General features: G+C 41.8%; 1 protein-coding gene across 8 annotated transcripts in view; it reads left to right on the top strand.

The window, feature by feature from the left end:
• Positions 1-1973: 1973 nt before the first annotated feature.
• Positions 1974-22759, top strand: part of LOC111874310 (multidrug resistance-associated protein 4) — a 78725-nt gene continuing 57939 nt past the window's right edge. For 2 of the 8 annotated variants that reach the window (XR_002844530.2, XM_023869697.2), the window contains exons 1-3: positions 1975-2281; positions 5280-5388; positions 13124-13249. Coding sequence is in view for 7 of the 8 variants with exons in the window: in XM_023869697.2 (XP_023725465.1) it covers positions 13176-13249 (74 nt within the window). In the remaining variant the exon portion in view is untranslated. Of the gene's footprint in view, positions 2282-5279; positions 5389-13123; positions 13250-22759 lie in introns of all 8 variants that reach the window. The other 6 variants (XM_023869704.2, XM_023869699.2, XM_023869703.2 and 3 more) reach the window with 6 other exon arrangements.

A 22759-nucleotide genomic window follows, 5' to 3' on the forward strand; every position in this document is an offset into this window, starting at 1 on the left:
CTTTTTGATGCACGGACCGCCTGTACCGAATGTTAATTGACCACCGCCCCCATAAAACCCAAAATGGAAATTTTTATATTTTACATATCATAAAAGTGAAACAGTAACTTACAATTTTACAACACTAAATGTCTCATTTATGACAATAAAATACTGTTATGAATGGAGCTTATTCGGAAGATCACGAACATGTCAGTTGGGCCTAATATTATGAATTTAACATTCACCTAATCAACGATCCACACTTTAATCACCGATCCATATCTAAATAAGATCGTGAACAAACTGAAAATCAGAATTTTCGTTGTGAACTCAATTATTTGAACAAGAGCAGAAAAACTGAACATTAAACCGAGAAAAACACACTTGTATAATATTATAAAAATCCACTGCACAAAAACTGAAGACACACAGGTTGTTCGCTCTGCCACTGAAATGAATAGGAAACGTGGTCAATGGTCCTAGCTTCACGGTCTCTTCGCTTGCGGATTTCTTATATTTTTTTCTTCTACCCTGAAGATGGAGGCGATATGTTCCTCCGAAACGTCGGTTAACACCACATATACACGGTGCTAAATCCCAGAAGACTGCTTTCTTCATAGTCACCGCCGTGAAAGCCTCAAATCTTACAAATCGTTGGTTATTCACCTCTGTTTTACAAAGGGAAGGTACCGTTACGGTAACAACAGTCCCGTTAAATTTTACTTCAACGATGGACCTCAAGAGCCAGAGAGATACATTGCAAATATCCCAGGTGTGAGGAACATGATAAGATAAAGTTAATGAAAATAAACTATCCCGCGGCTCCCGGGGGTCCGCGCACCACAGGTTGGTAACCACTGATCTAGACAATCGGCTCAAAGATGGCGGTAAGGTTGTCAGCCTTGCGCGCCGGCCACGCTTTACTCTCCAGGAAAATTATTTAATTAATTCCTGGTGCTAATTTCTGTTAGAGGCTGAGTCGACCTCAGGGCCATAGTGCGGCTGGAAGGATTAGGTCAATTGAAAAAATCCAATGACCTCATCGGGACTTGAACCCGTGACGTTCCAAAAATTAAAGAAACCTCTTATCGTGATAAATCTTATCAGACGTTCAGAAGAAAGTAACAATGGCACAGTATTATTTTCTGTCTTACGCTAAAAGAGATTAGGTAACAGAACACTTCCTTATACACCATAACACTCAACAGCGCTACTTTTTTGAAAGATAATAGCCTAGAAGCTTGTGCCATAAACAAACTGATACTGATTATACTCGCTCTAATCGGCTAGCTCAGTGACCCCTCAGAATCGCTGTATGGGCCATGGCTATATACGTGTATGTTCTATCGTATGTGATACAGCTAAATTCTTACATCCATCTCCGATCTCAAATATTATATCTACTTATACAAACGTTTTGAAGTTCTCACAGCGGTGAGTGTGAAGAGTTCTGTGTTTTGGAATGTAACTTTGTAGTCCCGTGAAAGTCAATCGATGTTTCCGAGGAACATATCCCCTCTATCTTCAGTGCTGAAGAGTAAGTCAAGCAAGAAACCAGAATGATGAAGGCACTGTTTGCTGACTGCTTCATGTTGTTTTCTTGCTTGGCTTACGCTTCCAGCCCTGGATATTTGTGAATGGAAAGAACGTGGAAAACCGGAAGATACTGAGAGAAACCAGAAAGTAACCCGAATCGAATTGCCGAAATCGGGGCTAGGATTTGAGCTCGAAAACTCCCGAGTATGAAGCAGGAGTGTTTATATTAAGTGAATCTATATCCTTCTAAAATCTTATTTAAGATCTCCGGTCTCTATATTGAATCTCGGACGTCCCGAACACGGTAACGCCGGTAGGAGAACCAAAACAGCTCTGTGCGACTATTGAGTGTCAGAACTCAAGGTCAGTCAGATACTGCAGTATCTTTGCTGGTCAGCTGGACCACCGCACAGCTCAGCATTACTGTGCAGTTTCTGTAGCTGAAGATTGCAAGTGTACACAACAAATAGCTGACGTGCGCGTCACACCAGCGGTTTTCTGCTCACGTTGAATATGCCTGTCTCCCCACTTTCACTTTCCTCGTCTGTACTGGATTTGCTACTGTGTGGTGTCCCGCTCAGAGACCTCAGAGCCCTCACAGCGTTCTGCAGTTGCTGTGCCGGCAGATCGTAAGGAGGTACTTGGTTGTCCTTGTAGCATGTTAGCGCGTGTGTAAGCTGCTGAGTGTTGTGTTATTCTGTGGAGCCCTACGTTTGCAAACAGGTATCTGGGGTGTTATTTACATCTGTACAGAAATATCCAGGTGGGTTTTAATTACGGACTATAGCCCTTTAAATTTCAATGGTTCTGTATGTTTTTTTTATTGCTATTGGGATGGGACTAAGTCCCTTGTACTGCGGCCACTTCTGGCCTATTGTACCAGCCCCAGATGATAGGTGAGGGTGATTGTGGAGCAATTGGTGGAATGAAGATTGGCAGGGGAAACCGAAGTACTCGGAGAAAATCCGCCCCAGCGCCATTTTGTCCACCGCAAATCCCACTTGACAAGACCCGGGATCAAACCCGGGCAGCCGCGGTGAGACGCCAGTGACTAACCGCTTGAGCTATGGCGCTGCCACACTTCGGCTTACTTGGGAGGCTAATATGTAAATAGATCGTAATATTTAGGACAGGATTGAAGCCAGCTGACTGTTGCGCACACGGTAATAAACCGTCGGAGTCCGTAAAAGAAGGGGGATATCTTTACTAACGAATAAATATTTGGCTATTAGAGAAAGGTCTCTGCTGCGTGACGTAACTTGGTATCTTTGAAATTGCATGTCCTATCATTGATAATATAAGGACTTCAGAGAAATAGCCTACTCCTTGAAGTATGTGATAAACCAACTCGGTAAGACAAGATGCCTTGTAATCGATATCTTAACATTGCGTTAACTTTTGACATTTATATAATACGCTTCCAGCAAAATAAACTTGCGAGATAACAAAACATCGCTGCTAATATGAGATGAGAACAAAATCAGTTCCGTTCACGTATTCCTTGAAAGTCTCTGGATGAAAAGTTCCTTTACGACAGTGTTAGAAACAAATTAGACATTAACTTTCAAAACAACGTCATCCACAACTTGTCAGATTCATGTTGTGGATCCAGCAGAGGTATTTAAATTATTTAAATAAATCAAGCCAAGCTGACATTTAATCGGCTCCAGTACTACTCGCACTCATCAATGCTCTTACACTCAGTTTTATTAGGCTTACACCACTCACCGTGCCTTGCCAACCGACTGAACGACTGAACAGCTAATTAAATTTTTATTTTTTAAATTTGCTTAATTGGGGGGGGGAGTCCAACTGGGTCCACTCGGCACGGCGGCCACTGATTAGCCTACTGTAACCTGCCCCGGGGGATTATGATGATAGAGAATTTGGTGGAATGAAGACTGGCAGGGGAAACCGAAGTACTCGGAGAAAACCCGCCCCAGCGCCACTTTGTCCACCTCAAATCCCACTTGACCAAACCCGGGATCGAACCCAGGCCGGTGCGGTGGGAAGCCAACGACTAACCGCTTGAGCTGTGGCGCGGCCCTACCAGCTAACTAACTGGCTAGTCAATTGATTGGCAGATTAACTAACTATCAAAGTAACTAACGAACTAACCAACTAACTCATTCACTTACTAACTGGTCAACCAACCAGACAACTAACAAGCTAACCACTCCCACACGGCATAGTGTTTACAACACTAATGGACGCCTAAGTGGTTAAGAAGTTCCATCCTCAGTGAACTCAGAAGTGTTTATTTCCGCGTTCACAGAGTCCACCTCAGGAATCCATTCTCAGCCAAATTAAGCTGATTTTCTTTTTAGGGGTGTAAATATTGTACTGTCGTCTCATCTCTTATTTCTTGCAGTTATGTACTAATCGCGGTTATCAATGAGACGGCTTTTGCCGTCAGAAGTAATTTTGGTGGCTAGTACTGTATTAGTATTAGCCACCACAATTACTTCGAGCGGCGAAAACTCTCTCAATGACAACCGCGATTGGTATTGAAAGAGCCAGGATAGCTCAGTCGGTAGAGCGTCGGGATATGGGCTGCACGGAAGGAGTTCGATTTGCGGCGGGAGCAAGATTTTTCTCCTCTCCTTAGCGTCCAGACCGACTCTGGGGGATCACCCAGCTTTCTATCCAGTAGGTGCAGGGGGTAAAGTTACAGGGGCGTGAAGCTGACGCTGACCACTCACCTCCAGCTAGTTCCGAGGTTAATAATGGTGGAGGTATACCACCACTCCTCCATACTTCTTCATGTCGGGGTGAATAATGAAGGTCAAATTTACCTTAATACCGTAAAAAGATAAAGCTATCCCTGTAACAGGCCATGAAGGCCTGTAGGGTTGTGAGACGTTGAGGGTTCCACAGCTTCTAAAGAATCGGCTCACAGATGGCGGTAAGGTTGTCAGCCTCACGAGCCGGCCGCCCTTTACCCCCCCAGGGATGAATCCTGGTACTCGTTACTGTTAGAGGCTGAGTCGCCCCAGGGTGGTAGTGCAGGTGGAAGGATTAGGCCAGTTTAAATAAATCCAGTGCTCTCGGGAATCGAACTCGCTAACTTCCGGCTTGTAGCATATTGCCTCAACCAACCACGCTACCGCGTACCCCCCACCTTAATACCGTAGTGAACAAAATGCCCTTCAACTTCCGATTGCATTGCGATGCAATAATACAAGATTTGTCCATTCAGCAGTTGTGATGGAACTGCAGTTTTGCTCACAGACTGAGAAGTCACACCCACAATCTTGGAATTGATAGGTTATGCATTTCTACCGATACGTCGATAACTGCAAAGCCATAACATTTAGGCAGTAATTATTTTTTGTTGAGCCACGCCGGTTCATCGATCGATGACTTTTTTTAATTCGAATATTACGATCAGTTCCTGCAGCTCACAAAGATTGGTCCTTTGCCATAGTTATGTTCACTGCAAAATAAGCTATAACTGAGAATTGAAGTCAGGAAACTGAATTACAGTTTCGTCCGTTAAGGCTTTATCTGTTACATAAAGAAGACGCCGTGTAGGAAGACCATACCTATTCACTGGTATGTGGATTAAATATACTAATCAAAATTTAGTCGCCCAAAGTACTGGCGTAATTACTCTCTTAATGTTCCCTAGAATCTTCGACTCCTTCAGTTTTTGTGGAAGGAAATGTAAGTTACGGATTTCCGTTTTTCACACAATGCCCTCTCTTTAGCGTTGTTATATTTCATTGTTCAGTTTCATCTCAGCATGTAACTCTTTGCAGTTATCCTGTCGCTGGCTCAACAGTTGACCTTTCGGAGAACGTAGAAGCTATTTCAAGGGGAAGAATTGTGATTGCCTTTTGTTTCTCTACTGCCGTCCTCCAGAAATAGGTAAATGTTGTTTTTAAAAGTGTAGTATTACTTCCCATGAGTACGGATAACTTATTGGGTAGAGCTACAGGCTGGAAGGCCGGTGTTCGAATCCCAGCAGGGCAAGATTTTATATCTTCCTCTGCGTCCAGACTCGCTCTGGGGCCCAACCAGCTCCTCATCCAATCGCTACCGGAGGATCTTTTCCCTGGGGTAAAGCGGTCGGGGCATGAAGCTTACAGTTCACCTCCATCTAGTACCGATGTTGAGAATGGTGGTATACCTCCCACGTATGTGTCCATGGCATAGTGCTTAATGAATTATGCACAGACAACTTTGCCTCTTTTTTAGTGCGACTTCCTTGCCTTTTGGCCAGATTGTTAGAGGCAGCCATTGTACATTTAAAAGAGTTACTGGGTGTGATTTTCGTAATTGATGTTTGTGTTTTAGAACGAGGAATGGGAGATTACGACCATAGATATATTATTATTATTATTTATTTACTTAAACTGCAAATTGGTTTTTGCCTGGTGGCAGTGGTACCACAACAAGACACAACACATAAAATAACACACCACACTCAAACAAAACTACACAAACAACAAAGGACACACTAGCACACAGTAAATACAATGAAAATACACTTACAACTCTAAGAAATACAATTACAACTACGATACCAAGATAACTAAATTTAATTGAAGCAACAACTACAGAAAATCTATGAAATGGCGACAGAAAACGGTAAGCCCATATGGGCCTATAATGTCCTCATGATGGGTTATATAGCAGCAAAAACCAATTATAAAAACAGTTTACATAATGTTCCATTTTTTGAATTTTTAAAAATAGTGGGGGAAAAGGAGGACATTACACGAGTAATTACAGTCACGCGAAGGTTACCGCCATTAGAACCTGAAATCTTGCATATTGGAGGTCACCCGGCAGTTTGGGGAACCCACGTCATGATTTTCAGAACTGATGGGTAGCCCTATATGAGCCTACCCGGTACCATTTTACTTTCTTATAAAAGCTGTATGAGAGGGTATTCTGAAAGTGAAATATCTCGAGAGTTTGATCAATTTATGCATTGTCACCATCCTTGAATGTGAAAAAGTTGAATGCCCTATGTCTGTCTATATGTGCGCCTCTTCAGCGCCTGAATGAATAGGCGGAGTTTATGCATGAGTCAGTGCACGGTGACGGCCTCTGTGGTCTAATGGTCAGAGTTCCTGGCTACAGATCCAGAGGTCCCGGGTTCGATTCCCGACGCTACCAGATTTTCTGAGAATTAGTGGGTCTGGAACGGGGTCCACTCAGCCTCATGAGGATAATTGATGAGATATTTCAAGGAAATAGCGGCTCCGGTGTAGAAAACCGAAATTAACGACCGTGGGGATTCGTTGCGCTGACCACATGACATCATCTATCCGCTAAAGTTGGCACTAACTTCACCGACAAGCGGCGGTCGCTCGCTCGGTATAGTTCGCTTGTGGACTACAGCCACGGAGCTTGTTTTTTTGTCAGTGCAGGCTTAATGCAAACATTCCAGAACCTAAAATAGGGCCCCTTCACGGGGCCCACAAGCACAAAATGGCGATTATCTGAAAATGGGCTGTAACAATGGTGAATAAATTTCGCTATTGCATGTAGACAATCTTCCTAAATAAAACTGTATAGGTGGCCTTAAAGAAAACGATGGTACACCCTATGGCGGCTTCAAAGCAAAATGGAAGTTTTCTTGAAAACGGTTTGTCTGATTCTGATAAAATTTAGTAATTTACATAGGCACAAGAGCCAAAATAATATTGTCACATGTATTAATGACTTGTATACGAGGTTTGGATTTATGAATCGCTTTATTGGATACTCTCAAGTCGTAAGTACAAGTAATTATAACATTCTGAAGATTACTGTAACTATAACACGCTAAAGAGTGTTTTCAGCGTCTGCTTAGTAGTCCATCCTCAATCCTCAATCTTCTGGAATTCCCTCTCTCGAACTCTTATGTCTGGATTCTGTATTTCGGCCTCAGCTGGCTTCAAGTGGACCGGAGACAGAACACCAGGTACAACAGTTCATTCCTCTGTTATTTCACCGTTACCATGAAAACGTGTTTCACTCGCCGTTGTAACGGAAACTTTTTTCCCCCCTTGGCACTACAGCCCCAGTGGGCCTAGGCCTACCTCCATGAACTCCGTTCACTTCGGTTTTTCTAGATGTTACACATTCGGTAGGACTCCTTGGGCGAGTGATCAGCTCGTCGCAAGGCCTCTACCTGTAGACAAACACAGAAAAACGCAGACAAACATCCATGCCCTGAGTGGGATTCGAACCCACGATCCCGGCTTCCGAGCGAGCGAAGACAGTGCATGCCTTAGACCGCTCGGCTACCGTGACCGGCAACGGAAACTTTAAGTGTTACTTTTTTTTCTTTTTCTTTTTATTGCTAGTGGGGTGGGACTAAGCCCCTTGTACTGCGGCCACTTCTGGCCTACTGTACCAGCCCCAGATGATAGGTGAGGGTGATTGTGGAGCAATTGGTGGAATGAAGATTAGCAAGGGAAACCGAAGTACTCGGAGAAAACCTGCCCCAGCGCCACTTTGTCCACCACAAATCCCACGACCAGACCCGGGATCGAACCCGGGCCGCCGCGGTGGGAACACTCCTACACGTGACAGTATTATTGATAATCCAAAATAAAATTTCACTGCTCATATTTCTCATAAAATAACAATGTTCTATGTAGGGACTCATGGTAATGTTATGTGAATTAACGTCCTCTATAATTAAAACAGATAACTTTTCTGGAATCTTTGTTTAAGGATAGCAGTGGTCTGTGATCCGTGAAGGTTCTAGGAAGAAATACATGCTGTGTCTTTGCACCAGTCTCTTCTTTTTGTGCTTCCTTTTATCTGATGTGCAATACTAGTATAGGACTGGACAAAGTAACAAAGTCCATTAATCGTAATGTATATAATTAGTGATAAAAATACATAAGATGTAAAGTGCATTACTCCTAGAAGGCAGTCTCTTCAAATTCTGCATAATATCCCGCTTCCGCAAGAAATATTTGAAGAGTGATTCACTGCAATTAATTACTGACGAGGTGTGTACTGTAAAGGCAAGGGCACACTAAGGAAACTGGCAACCGCAACGCAACCGCAATTTCCTAGAAGTGTTAACTCAGGCTGGTGTGCCCTCGCCCTAACACTTGTGACTGCAGAGTCAAACTACGTCATTTGTGAGCTGAACGATAGGTTCATGATATGATAAGCATATACTATAGTTACATTTGGTTAAGTATGAAAGATAATGTAGGATTTGAGGTTATCACATCGGTGGTTATGATGAGTTAAGTCGTCTGCTATATAACGCCTTGTAGTTGGTTGAATATTGTCACGTGTATTAGAGACTGCAGACAGGGTTTGGATTGGTGAATATATATTGACAACTTACAAGTCGTAACTACAAATAATTATTACATTATGGCTGATTTCCGCACTACGAATCACTCAACATTGTCTTCTCAGTCTGTTTCCACTAGCCTTTACTTGGTAACAGTTCTCCACAATGACTGTCCATATGCAGTGTCTTCATTAGATGTTTTCCTGTAACGAATCTTAGCAATAGAAATTCTTCCGCTTCCGTTGTCCGCTGGTAAACACTCCACACCTGAATCCTCTTCTCAACTGGATCCTGTGGCGTCGATTGTCTTCAAGATAACTCTCCAGCGCGGGCTCCACAGAAAACCCTTTCTTATGTTTTCAAGAATGTGTGTTTATTGGCCCGATACCTTACGATGTTTATAGGCGAACCACATAGAAAACACCTCTTGCGACACTGGTTCTACTGTTGCTTGCGCGTATTTCGGGCGTTGCCAAGAAGTGGGTCTGCATGTCACAATATCAACCGATATTTCGGAGGAACATTTCATCTTACTACCTCCTTCATGCTAGTTTCCTGTTTGGGTTATTCTTTGGCCCTGAAGATGGAGGCCACATTCTCCTCCGGAACGTCGGTTGATTTTTGAATGACTACTCGGTGTTATATCGTGTTAAAGATAATTTATCTAACATTCCGACTGATACATTGTAGCGGATGTATTGCAACATTGTGTCCAATTAGTTACGTATGACTTGACACGTTTATTTTAGAACGTGCTAAGTCACCACGGCATGGCGCGTCCTCAGGTCTAAGTTGGATGGGACTGATGGCAGATATTAAGAGTAATTGTAAGTACATTGAATAAACAAGAAGTTCTGCAAAGATCTAGTCGCCTACTTTCCTTTGATACGACACGGACCGCATATCCACGATTGGACTGAATATTTTGCCCGTATGCACATAACACAAAGCACTGTCTTGTTAACCCATCTCTACGAATACAGCTTTTATGTCATGTAATTAAATAGTATAAAACTGATTGTCCACCACAGCAATTTTCAGCTGGTGTGCTGCGGCATACTGGTGTGACGCCAAGGGTCCGCAGGGTGTGTCGTGGAAGTTAGGGGGAAGGCCGAAATGAAGCGAGAAGAAAATTGAGGAATAAAAAAAATGTCGAAATCCATGATCAATATTATTTTTTAAAATGACACAAAGATTAGAATTTTAGCTATTGAACATTTAAACACAATCTTATTACTCGTTTTTAATGATAAAATTTATCCTTAAAATTGATGGCGTGCCTTGACAATTTTGGTGCCCTGTTCAGTGTGCTGTGATTTGAAAAATGTTGAAGAACTCTGGTCTAACAGTTAATTTAGTTCTTCGCGCAATTTAAAATTAAATGCTCTTTTTAAATTAGTATGTCTTAAATTATGTTTTCTTAAATTTCATTCAAAGAGGTGAGGTTCGTGATGGAGGACGAAGAGGCACTGGGGCAGTTTTCTCTTCGGGTTTCATCGGTTTCGCCCTACTAATCGTCGTTCTACCATTGCTTCTTACCGCCTCGTGAGGTATGCGACAGTCCTGCCCACGGTATATTTGGCATTTCATCTCAGACCAGGATCTTGGCCCATTACAGAGGAAAGACGTCAGCTTAGAGCCCGGCAACGATAAACCTTTAGCACAAGTGCACAAGATCTAAACTGGCCCGAAACACCAGTCGAATTACGCCAAGAGTTCTTTTTTGATTATTTACGGAAATGTCTTTATCTTTTACTCAGCGATCTGCTGTAAAATATCATCTGAGGCCCTATTCAGTTACATTTAAATACAATTTCAATCAAAAATATTCCAGAATACGGGAGGAATTTGCATTTATTTATCTCCGTATCGCAGTAATTTTCATATTTAGCGATTGGAAACAAATTTCAGTATCTAGTGGCTTACGGAATTGCATCTTATTGTTGAAGTAATGTGTGTATTATCCTCAAATTATGTTTATGATTACGTTCTTCTGAGATGTGACGAAATGTAATTTGATAATTAAGCCCGCTGACTCAATCTTCAGGGTGGAAAATCTGTAAATGAGGGCAACAGGTGCCTCCAAAACGGGTAAATTTGGTTAGTAGGATTTTAGGTTTTTATAGCTGTGGTTATGAAGGGGTTCTATCTTCTGGGATATAATGATAAAATGTAGTCCGTTGAAAGTCAACCAATGTTTCGGAGGAACATATCGTATCCATATTCAGGGTCGAAAAATAACTGAAGCAAAGCATGTAGCAGGATGCAAGGAGAAGGCTCTATTTGCTACCTGCTTCAAGCTGGTTTCTTGATTGGCGTATTCTTCGACTATGAGGGTGGAGCCAACTTTGCAACAGTAAGTTACGTGTTACTTTGTCGAATTAGTGATTAAATGTTGTAAATAACTGTGAATAGCGAAACGAAATTCTTACTTGCTAAGTTTTCTAATACTTCAAAAAATTAGGAACACACAGACTTTTAGATTCAGGCTTCTACGCTAAAAAAACCGACAAACTTGGTCTAGAATGAAATTGTATGGGTACCAGCTGGTCTTTCCATTGAGATAAAGCGGCCAGGGCGTGAAGCTGACCACTTACCTACATCTAATGCCGATGTCAAGAATACATGGATCTATTTATCCATTCCTCGTACATTTTCATGGCGTAATGCTTAATTAGTTAAGCACAGGAATTTTACAAGATTGGATTGGAGGATTTGGGAAATCTGAACCAGTTTAGGCCAGGATGGCGATATCTACGTGTCAGATAAGTTTGTCTGAATGCATCCATGACAGCATGGAAATCCTCGTCAGTCCTTGAAGCAGAAGCGGGCTGACGTCAGGTTACGGTCCAAGATACCGCGAGATTTGCCTGTTCCGGGATGGAAAACTCTTAATGTCATTTGTCACCTGAAGGAAGTTACTGAGATCAGTAATAAAGCCGAAGAAATAAAATGTTGATGTTCTTTACATAATATGCGGGATGTTTATTATCGTCACACGAACCCAACACAATGGAAGTCATGGCATTGTCAGTCATCATTACTTTTAATTGTGTTGTTATGCTGTGGTATAGTGTCTCAAACTGCTGGTACGGCTGTTTACGTGTGGTCTTCTCTCCTACCCGTCTGCTGTCACTTGCTATACATCTTGGGGGTGGCAAGCCTAGGTTGCGTCAACCATTCTGGAAACCTTTTCCCACTTAAAAGGGCTGTATGGACTGGGGGGGGGGACCCTTCAAGGTGGGGGTTCAGGGTTCATGGACGAATCTTAGTTCCACCCGTGCCTAGTGGTAGCGTTTCTTGTGGCTGTGTTTCTAAGGAAAGAACTTGTAACACTGGGGGATCCGCTGTTGCGTACATTTGGGTGTGAGATAAGTGAGTGAGTGAGAGTTTTGAATGAGTGTGTCAGGAAGTCTCGGCTTGCTGAAATCTCAACTGGGTTTCGGAAAAAGTAACACTGACATAAACTTACAACTGAGATCCTGAAAATCGGCGTTCTGATATTTTAAACTTTTCACTGAGGTAGACTGAAACTAAAATTTTGGAACTCATCTTTCTGATATTTTCAACGGGCTTGGGGTGGAGGAACACAATTATTATTATTATTAAAGGGGGTGGGTTTCCCATGCACTTAGACCAGTTATTGGTCCATTGTGCATCCCCCTTTAATTTCTACTGTCGCCATACCCTACTGGTGGGTGCTGTCAGCCCCGTTCAGCCAACGAGGTCGGCCGTCGGTACCTGATATTTCCCCCATCTACCAGAGGCATTGGAAACTACTTGGGCGGGAAATTGTTGCCTAATTTTGCTCAGAGGTCTCCTAGAGACATGAGGATCTTTTACGTGCCGTAAATCTATGACACGGCTTAAAGTCCCTCCCGGAGGACTTGTTCCCTGAATTTTTCCGCCCTTAAAAATTCCACGACCTCCGCCGGGTTTGAACCCGCGTACCTTGAGTCATGAGGTGGAAACGTTACCCCTAGACTACTGAGGCCGCTTAAGGAACACCATACTGACGTACTACTAAACCTACAAGATTCTGAAATGACATCCATCCTTCCGATGATTGAAAGGCTGAGAATTCCTTCATCACTTGAATAACCGTCCAATTCTCAAGAAGGGTAGCAGACTGGTGCAGTGGCAACACTGCAGACTATCTGGTTCAGCTGTCGGCCGGGACATTGTCCTGAGGTGTTTCGTGGTTTTTATCCTGCCATTTGACGCCATAGATACTGATAACGCCGTAAGACCTATCATACAGAAAGGGACTGCCTCCGCGTCTTGGAGGTATACCCTCTGTATTGAGGAGCATCACAAAGTCTAACTTCACTCTAAACCTGTTCACAGTGAAGACTGCTGTGGAGTGCTGATGTAGGAGACCACGCAAGCGAACACTGCAATGGACTCGAGCAAGAAGTTGACAAATGCCAATCCTCGTGCTACAGCCAACCCAATCTCCGTCCTTGTATTCTGGTAAGCGCTGTGTTTATCTGCTTCTCGATCGTCATTTCGGCCGGAAACGCTTATTATTAATTTGCAACATTCAGAATAATCAGTTTTTGTTAACGCTGTAGTGTAAGTGAATATGTCAATCATTTGTGTGTTAGTTATCATTAAGAATACTGTCATTATTTCACTCTTGAATATATAAATATTTCTCTTATTCCAAAATTAATGATATAACGTCAACATTACTGACTTTATGGAAACTAAACTATACTGCATAGGTCAAAGAGGGTTTTTCATCAAACCAGGATATGTAAGGCTCAAATTTTTTATTCATCTTTTCTTCTCAAACTAGTTAACTGGGCGACTAAATTATGGTGGGATGTATATGTCCTTATGAATTTTTAACACTGTGTCTTGATTAAAGTCCTGACAAGTTCAGTTCTAGTTTAGCGCTTCGGTGTTATCCGACAGAAAAATCACAACTCTGTGATACTAGATTTCTTAATTTGAGCACGCTTTGTTTGTCTATGGTTTTATATAAAATTTACCAAAGCAAAATATTAATGATAGAGAACTATATGATTCTGCTTTCACTGTACATTTTCTTGAAGTTTCTCCGTGTCCTCTTCGATACATGTCTGATGGTCTTTCTTTTCTGTCAGTTTGGTAATTGGAATTGAATGAACACAATGAACAAAAATGTCTGCAGTCAGCAGAAATTTTGTAACTCCTCATGTCACTGCTCAGGGCTGTCCGCCCTGAGACAGCACTGGTTGACAATTGTGTGTTTGCCAGGCTCATTGCCGCTTGTATATTTTAATTTCCAGCACCATTTTACTACCACAGTGTTCATGACTGCATTTGTGCTGTACGGTCGGTCGGATAAATTGTTTCGGGTCCTCGCCAGCGCAATCGTTCTTGCTTCCGAGTCCCTCTTGACTCTTGACTCTGGACTCTGGCCGACGTTGGACTGTTATAACTTGCCCTCGGACTGAATAGGGAATGCCTTGTCGAAGGGTTAATTCCGCCCGCTGTTACGCAACAAACAATTCGTTGCTTGGATATTGCTAGCTGCTGCATAACAATAGATGCATTCTGATTCCTAGCCGCTGTACGTGGAACAGTGCGCGTTGTCTAGGAAACCAACCCTGATCTCCTCAACCATCTCGGCTTTCTGGCGGCACGCCACATTATTTATCAAGATTATGATTTTTGTAACATCCAGGTAAAAAAGTAAAAAAAAAGTAAAGCTATCCCTTTAAGAGGCCGTGAAGGCCCATAGGGTTGTGAGACGTTGAGGGTCCCACACTATCTAGAAAATCGGCTCAAAGATGGCGGTAAGGTTGTCAGCCTTACGCGCCGGCCGCGCTTTACTCCCCAGGAAAATTGTTTAATTAATTCCTGGTACTCATTTCTGTTAGAGGCTGAGAAAACCCCAGGGCCTAATGCGGCTTGAATTATTAGGTCAGCTGAAAAATATCCAATGACCTCATCGGGATTTGAAGCCGCGACCTTCCGGCTTGTAGCAACTACGCTACTGCGTGCCCCTTGTAACATCCAGGTACTCGTACTCTCATTACATCACCTCCACTAGAACTACTATTACAAATCTGTTGCCATAAATCAGATAGATTAGATAACTTAAGTCAATTTAAAAGTGTGAATTACAGATATGTTTATCAGTGATTACTTAATAAGGATTTATATAATAGTAGAACAAACCCTTTAATCTGACAACTGACGTCGAATTGAACATTTTATTATGTTACATGTAACATAGGCACATTTACATGCCTCAAAATGTGTTTCTTGGATAGGAATAATGAAAATAAATGTAAATATATAATATGTAACTCTGTTCGTGGAAGGTTTGCACTGCAGTTCTTAAGTAACAAGGAACAAATATTATATAATTTTTTACAATGAGGATATCTGTCAGGAGATTCAAGTGAAACCAGGAATGTTCGACAGAGTGCGCACCTCTGCACGACGAAGAGCTGAAATCTCTGTTGAACTGGGAACCACACAGAGCATCTGCTGTAGAGATCACACGAACATCACCCATATCTCAGGCGGTTCTGGTTTCTGGACAAATGTCGACTGAGACTTTTGCTCAATTATTTTTTATTGCTAGTGGGGTGGGACTAAGTCCCTTGTACTGCGGCCACTTCTGGCCTATTGTACCAGCCCCAGATGATAGGTGAGGGTGATTGTGGAGCAATTGGTGGAATGAAGATTGGCAGGGCAAACCGAAGTACTCGGAGAACACCCGCCCCAGCACCACTTTGTCCACCACAAATCCCACTTGACCAGACCCGGGATCGAACCTGGGCAGCGGTGGTGGGAAGCCAACGACTAACCGCTTGAGCTATGCCGCGGTCTTTTGCTCAATTAAGCGAATACTATACCCCCTGAAAGCCTGTAAATCTTTTTAACACAGTGTTTATTCATAATATCAACATGATAAGCAAACGATTTCATTGTTTGAGTAGACTCTGCAGTTTACTGCAAGAAATAATTAGGTTGAAACCGGGCATTTTTGTAATGAAAGAGTGTATTGAAAATGTTTAATTTTATGACATTATACAAAGATTCTAATTTCATGTTTTATGTGAAAAAAATTTGTGCTCCTTGTGACTAAGAACAGAGAAACTTCGTAAAAGGAAGCAGGAACCCGTGTGACATTTCAATTGCATGGAATACTTGTCCTATGCATTATCAGTGATGTACACATGAACTCTGAGTTGCATATAATTGTCATACGTTTAAACCCTTCTCAGGTCAATGCAAGCAGTGTGTAAATATGTACTGAATTACTGTAATTAGCTGATTTCATTTCTTCGTCTTCATTGTATGACTGGCGCTAACCAGTGTGTACATCTAGTAATCTCTATATGGGATTTAGTAAAGTGAAGAAGTACTCCCATTGTTTAAGAGACTTAGATGCCTTTCTTCTTTCTTTTTAATTTCTTGTGGTGGTGTGAGATTGAGTCCACGTGGTACTTCAACCACTGTTTGGCCTATTGTACCACCACAGGCTGATAGATGATGAGCGTGGAGCAGTCAGTGGAATGAGAATTGGCAAGAGGAACCGAAGTACTCGGAGAGAACCTGCCCCAGTACCACTTTGTCTACCACAAATCCCACATGACCAGACCTAGGCTCGAACTCGGGCCGCTGCGATGGGAAGCCGGCGACTAACCGCTTGAGCTATGGCACGGCCATTAGATTCCATACTTACTACCCCAGCCACATTCTCATCTCCTCCCCCCCTCAAATCATTACATTTTCACTAATTGCATACATTTTGACATGTAACAAAAATTCCGAAAGAAAATTGCGTCGAAAATGGTAACATTTCTTCGAATTAATTTAAGTGGTTGGCTAAATCTATGTCCGAAAAAAACTATCACTAATGCTGAGCGGCTGCCATGTCGCATAGGGACAGCATATGCTCTGTGGAACGCCGTCCCTTGTGCTAATTGTGATTCATCAACATCGGTTTGCAGAGCGCGGGCTGTGATAAAGGTCTACAAAAGTTGCTGTCCTCAAGCGATTTAGGCGTTTGAAGTTAAATCTCTTAAGCATTCAGTAAGTAATGCACAAGATTCAGTCAACATAACAGAGAACTGTAAAGTGAATATGCTTATATAACGTGACGCACTTTGCTACAAGCGGATCGGTTACCATAACAAGAACTCTTACGCAAGACACGAACGCACACTTACATTTTAATTCAAGATTCTAGCATTACAGAGATCGAAGTATAAGTGGCAGGCTTATGGTGCACAGTAGTGTATTAAATTTTCTTGAGAAGCTGCCAATTGTGCAGCTACTCAGGAACTTCCCAGCATTTCATGGAACCCGAAGGTTCATTGCCTTGTTCACAAGAGCCATTCGCTGGCCCCTATCCTGAGCCAGATAGATCAAATCCATTCTATCCCATCCTATTTCTCTAAGATCCATTTTAATATTGTTCACCTACCTACGTCTTGGTCTTCCCAGTGGTCTCTTTCCTTCTGGCTTTCCCACTAATATCCTATATGCATTCCTCTTCTCCCCCATTCATGCTACATGCCCTGCCGACCTCATCCTCCTTGACTTGATCATTCTAATTATACTTGGAAAAGAGTACAAGTTAAGAAGCTCCTCATTATTCAGTTTTCTCCAACCTCCTGTCACTTCATCCCTCTTCGGTCCAAATATTCTCAACACCCTGTTCTCAAACACCCTAAGTTCCTCCCTTAATGTCAGAGACCATGTTTTACACCCATACACGTCATGTTTAAAAGTGGCAATGAAAACAACTGTAGCAGTGCAGCCCGGCTTCGAACCCCGAGTACTCACTGGTACATACCGATGGTTATAAGATACATGGATAAGGCCATGTCCTGTTGATGTTGTATAGCAGTGGATTTGGGGCAGGTACAGCAGAAACGTAGAGTTAAGGATATATTTCAGATTAGCTTGTCACTTTCGAGTCACGAAAGCGGGTGGACTGTGTTTAGGACGATATCTCGCCTGTGCATAACCGGCGCTACTCGTGCGGCCAGTCATTTCACACCCGCAGAATTTACAGTCCGATTGTTATAAGCATTGGGCCGGTACATGCGGGAACCCAATCAGAAATTCTTACTTCAACTGAGGTTTCGGGAGGTCCCACATGCAAGTTTATTTTAAATGATTTTTCTTGGTGGCGAGGGCAGTTCACTTCGTGTTCAAGTTCAACTACTTCATCAGATACCAGTTCTAGATTTCTCCTGTCACGTCTTCGATTTGTACTTGTGACTGGTAATGGCAATTGTGTATACACTGCCTGTACCACTAACACTGTGTATGTGATAGCAGCGCGGTTATGAAAGAGTGCGCGTTGCAGTGTACTGACTGCATAATTGTCATATTGTTGTTCATCAAGTGGCAGTGACCTAAGGAACTGATCACATGTCTGTCAATTCAGAATCGAAGTTTTTTTTCTGCTAGTGGATTGGGACTAAGTCCCTTGTACTGCGGCCACTTCTGGCCTATTGTACCAGCCCCAGATGATAGGTGAGGGTGATTGTGGAGCAATTGGTGGAATGAAGATTGGCGGGGGAAACCAAAGTACTCGGAGAAAACCTGCCCTAGCGCCACTTTGTCCACCACAAATACTACTTGACCAGAACCGGGATCGAACCCGGGCCGCTGCGGTGGAAAGCCAGAGACTAACCGCTTGAGCTATGGCGCGGCCTTAGAATCGAAGTTAGTGATTACATCATTTCACGTCCTGATCTATGCAACTCCTTTACCTACGTGTACACTGCTTCCGCTGGGGTTCCACACGCAGTATTCCCTGAGATAAATCCCTACTGTTCCCAATTCATGATTACTCTGCTAAGAGACGACGGTGGATACAGAAGGTGTGGCGTCCAATGCGGTCGGCTACGCCGTATGCACATAAATTAGCCAGTATAATGAAGTAAACAGGCCAGTAACCGGAGCAAATAAATGTATTTTCAGTTTATTTAGCGGCGATGTCAGTAACTCAGAATTATTGCGTCGCAAAACTGGATGCAAGTGCATTAGATGGAAAGGACTGGGAAGCAAGCGGTGGTAGCCTAATACAAGGGACAACTTGCGTAGAGGGCCTGATGTAAATTGCGGAAAACCTCAGTCAGGATAATCCGTGTTCCGGTCAAGTTTCGAACTGGATACCTTCAGATTTATAAATTAGGAGCGTTGTCACGTGAGCCAGTTTGCTCGGTGCAGACCTATCAAACGGAGACAGTTTAAAACGAATGCGCTAGCAAGCAGTAAAATTTATAACTGCAATTAATGATGAAACATATAGAAGAGCAGCAGTGTGTCGAAACGGGTCAGATGTTTGCAGACAGACATGTTTCAATGGTTCACAAATGCAAGCTTGGTCCTGACCTTGTTGTTAACACGAAGTTCTGTTTGGTAAATGCGTGAAAGAGAGCGAGATAATTTTATGATACAAATTTACTAGAGTTGCAGCGACAAATGAAACTCTACTGGATTAGACGTAGCGGATTATTATTTTGGGGGGGGATATTATTTTGCGATTCAGTCAGAACCTAGACTGTACAGCATCGCATGATTCGCGAATGATGAGTTTAAAGGAAAAAGTGGTACCTAACCGAGGTACTGTCTGAGGCATTTGTCTGGAAAATCGGGGGAAACCCACGAAAAACGTCAGGACAGTATCCCGGCCAAGATACGAATCGAGCACCTCCAGAATACAAGTATACAGCTACACCATTTACAAAAACTTAAACGTTTCATGTTTTGTTAATATTCACCGATTTATTGATAGCCTCTGAAAGCTCCGTGTTCTGGGCTCCGCCATTTCGTCGGTTGAAATGTCGTTGCTGACTAGTGTCGGCTTCATTTGTCGACCCTTTCTGTTTCGATTGCTGTTGTAGTTCCTTCTTCATCAGAAGAGTTATCACAGCTGTTCTCACAGACCCTAATTTGTATTCGTTCTGCTTATTTTTACCCTTCCCAAAGTAACGTAACGGAGACAGTGACGGATTTGAGGTTCATGGGGCTCTACGCTGAAGGACATTTTGGAGCCCTACATGGTGTAGCTGAAATAAGTTTTACAATTTTGAACATTTTTTCATATCGTTACTGAAAATGTAACATATTTATAAAAATACGAACATATATAGAAGGTAGCCCTCAATGAAATGGAATACTAAGTTCAGAAATTAATAAAAAGTTGTTTTGATCATGACTTCTTGATTTAGTTAGAATCATCATATTATTTAAATCTAAATTATACCAAAAATTAAGGAAGGAAGAAGAAATTTTGGCGCTTCTTTGAATGAATTTTACACTACTTCCCACAAAGCCTATGATTGTATCATCATAATTCAGAGTTTAAACATCTATATAATAGCAATAATAATAGTATCAGCAGTTAAGAGGGTAGAGTTCGTTAGTGATAGGATATATATAATACTAAAAGGTCGTTGGTGTGATATCATCATTATGAATGTTCACGTCCCAGCAGAAGATAAAATTGATCACATAAAGGACAGGTTCTATGAAGAACCAGAAGATGTATTTAATAAATTCCCGAAGTACCCTATGAAAATGTTGTTAGGAAATTTCAGTGCCATAGTAGGGAGGGAAGACATTTTCAAACCAACAATTGGAAATGATAGTTTGCATGAAATTAGTAATGATAATGAGGTTAGAGTAGTAAACTTTGCCACATCAAAAAATCTTACTGTCAAAAGAACAATGTTCCCACATCGTAACATCCATAAATTTACTTAGACATCTCCTGATGGGAAAATACACCATCAAATTGACCATATTTTGATAGATAGGAGACAGCATTCAAGTATACTTGACGTCTGATAATTCAGGCCAGCAGATTGTGATACTGACCACTACCTTGAGGTGATAAAGGTTAGGGAGAGACTGGAAGTGAGCAAACAACACACAGAGTTCATATGGAGAGGTTCAATCTCAAGAAATTAAATGAGGTAGAGGGTAAAGAGCAGTATCGTGTTGAAATCTCAAATAGATTCGTGGCTTTGGAAAACTTGGACACGGAGGTGGATGTTAATAAAGCTTGTGAAACTATTAGAGAGAATATCAAAATTTCTTTCAAGGAGAGTCTAGGTTATCATGAACTGAAGAAGCACAAGTCATGGTTCAATGAAAGATACTCAAAATTATTAGACCAAAGGAAACGAGCCAAATTGAAATGGTTACAGGGTCCAAGCGAGTTAAATGGGGATAATCTGAAGAATATAAGGCATTTCAGGAACAAAAAGAGGGAATGTCTGAAAGACAGAATTGATGAACTTGCAATGAACAGTAAGAACAAGAACATTTGACACCTGTATAGAGGAATAAATTACTTTAAAAGGGGTTACCAGCTTAACAGTAACTTAGTGAAGGATGAGAATGGTGATCTGCTTGCAGATTCCCACAACATTTTGAATAGGTGGAGGAACTACTTTTCTCAGTTATTGAATGTACGTAGGGTCAGTGATGTTAGGCAGACAGAAATCCATACAGCTGAGCCATTGGTACCTGATCTAGCCCTTTTGAGGTTGATAATGCTATTACAAAACTGAAATGATATAAATCGCCAGGTAGTGATCAAATTCCAGTGTGGGTTTCGACATAACAGATCAACTACAGATCAGATCGTTTGAATTTGTCAGATACTGGAGGAAAAAAATGGGAGAACAGTGAGACGGTACATCAGCTATTCATAGCCTTCAAGAAAGCCTCTGATTCAGTTAGGAAGAAAGTATTGCACAATATTCTGATAGAGTTTGGGATACCCACGAAACTGGTTAGACTGATTAAAATATGTTTAAACGAAATATATAGTAAAGTCCATATAGGTAAACATTTGTCTGGTAAATTTCTTATCCAGAATGGTCTAAAACAAGATGCTTTATATTCTTTATTGCCACTCCTTTTCAACTTTGCTTTAGAATATGCCATTAGGAAGGTCCAGGAAAACCAGGTGGGACTGGAATTAAATGGGACTCAACAGCTGTTGGTCTATGTTGATGATGTGAATCTACTGGGTGATAATATAGATACTATAAAGAAAAACACACGAATTTTAATTGACGCAAGTAAGGAGGTTGGTCAAGAAGTAAACACAGAGAAAACTAAGTATATGTTGCTGTCTCATCACCAAAATGCAGAGCAAAATCATGACATAAAGATAGGAAACAGATGTTTTAAAAATGTTGCACAGCTCATATATTTGGGAATGATGATGATAAATGAAAACCTGATTAAGGAGGAAATTAAGAGAAGATTGAACTCAGGTAATGCTTGCTACCATTCAGTCCAGAACCTATTGTCTTCTCATCTGTTATCCAAAAACATAAACATTCGAATATAGAAAACTATAATTTTGCCCGTGGTTCTGCATGGGCGTGAAACTTGGTCTCTGACATTAAGGGAGAAACATAGACTGAAGGTGTTTGAGGAGAATATTGGGATTGAAGAGAGATGAAGTGTCAGGAGGTTGGAGAAAACTGCACAATGAGGAGCTTCATAACTTGTACTCTTCTCTAAATATAATTAGAATGATCAAGTCAAGGATGATGAGGTGGGTAGGTCATGTAGCACGAATTGGGAAGACGAGGAATGCATATAGGATACTGGTGAGAAAGCCAGAAGGAAAGAGACCACTGGAAAGACCAAGGCGTAGGTAGGTGAACAATATTAAAATGGATCTTAGAGAAATAGGATGGGATAGTATGGATTGGATCTATCTGGCTCAGGATAGGGACCAGTGAATGGCTCTTGTGAACACAGTAATGAATCTTTGGGTTCCATAAAAGGCTGTGAAATTCTTGAGTAGCTGCAGAATTGGCAGCTCCTCATGATGGTCTCATCTCCATGAGTGAATAAGTAAGTAAGTAATAATAGTAACGACATAAAACAGATTTTGATTCATTCTGGGAATTCTAGACACAAAGCTATTATACATCATCTAACAGCATTCCTTCTGTGTTTTCTTTTTTCTCAAAATCATTGCAGCAG

The sequence above is a fragment of the Cryptotermes secundus genome, unplaced genomic scaffold (genome assembly GCF_002891405.2).
Source record: "Cryptotermes secundus unplaced genomic scaffold, Csec_1.0 scaffold2191, whole genome shotgun sequence".
Taxonomy (NCBI): Eukaryota; Metazoa; Arthropoda; class Insecta; order Blattodea; family Kalotermitidae; genus Cryptotermes; species Cryptotermes secundus.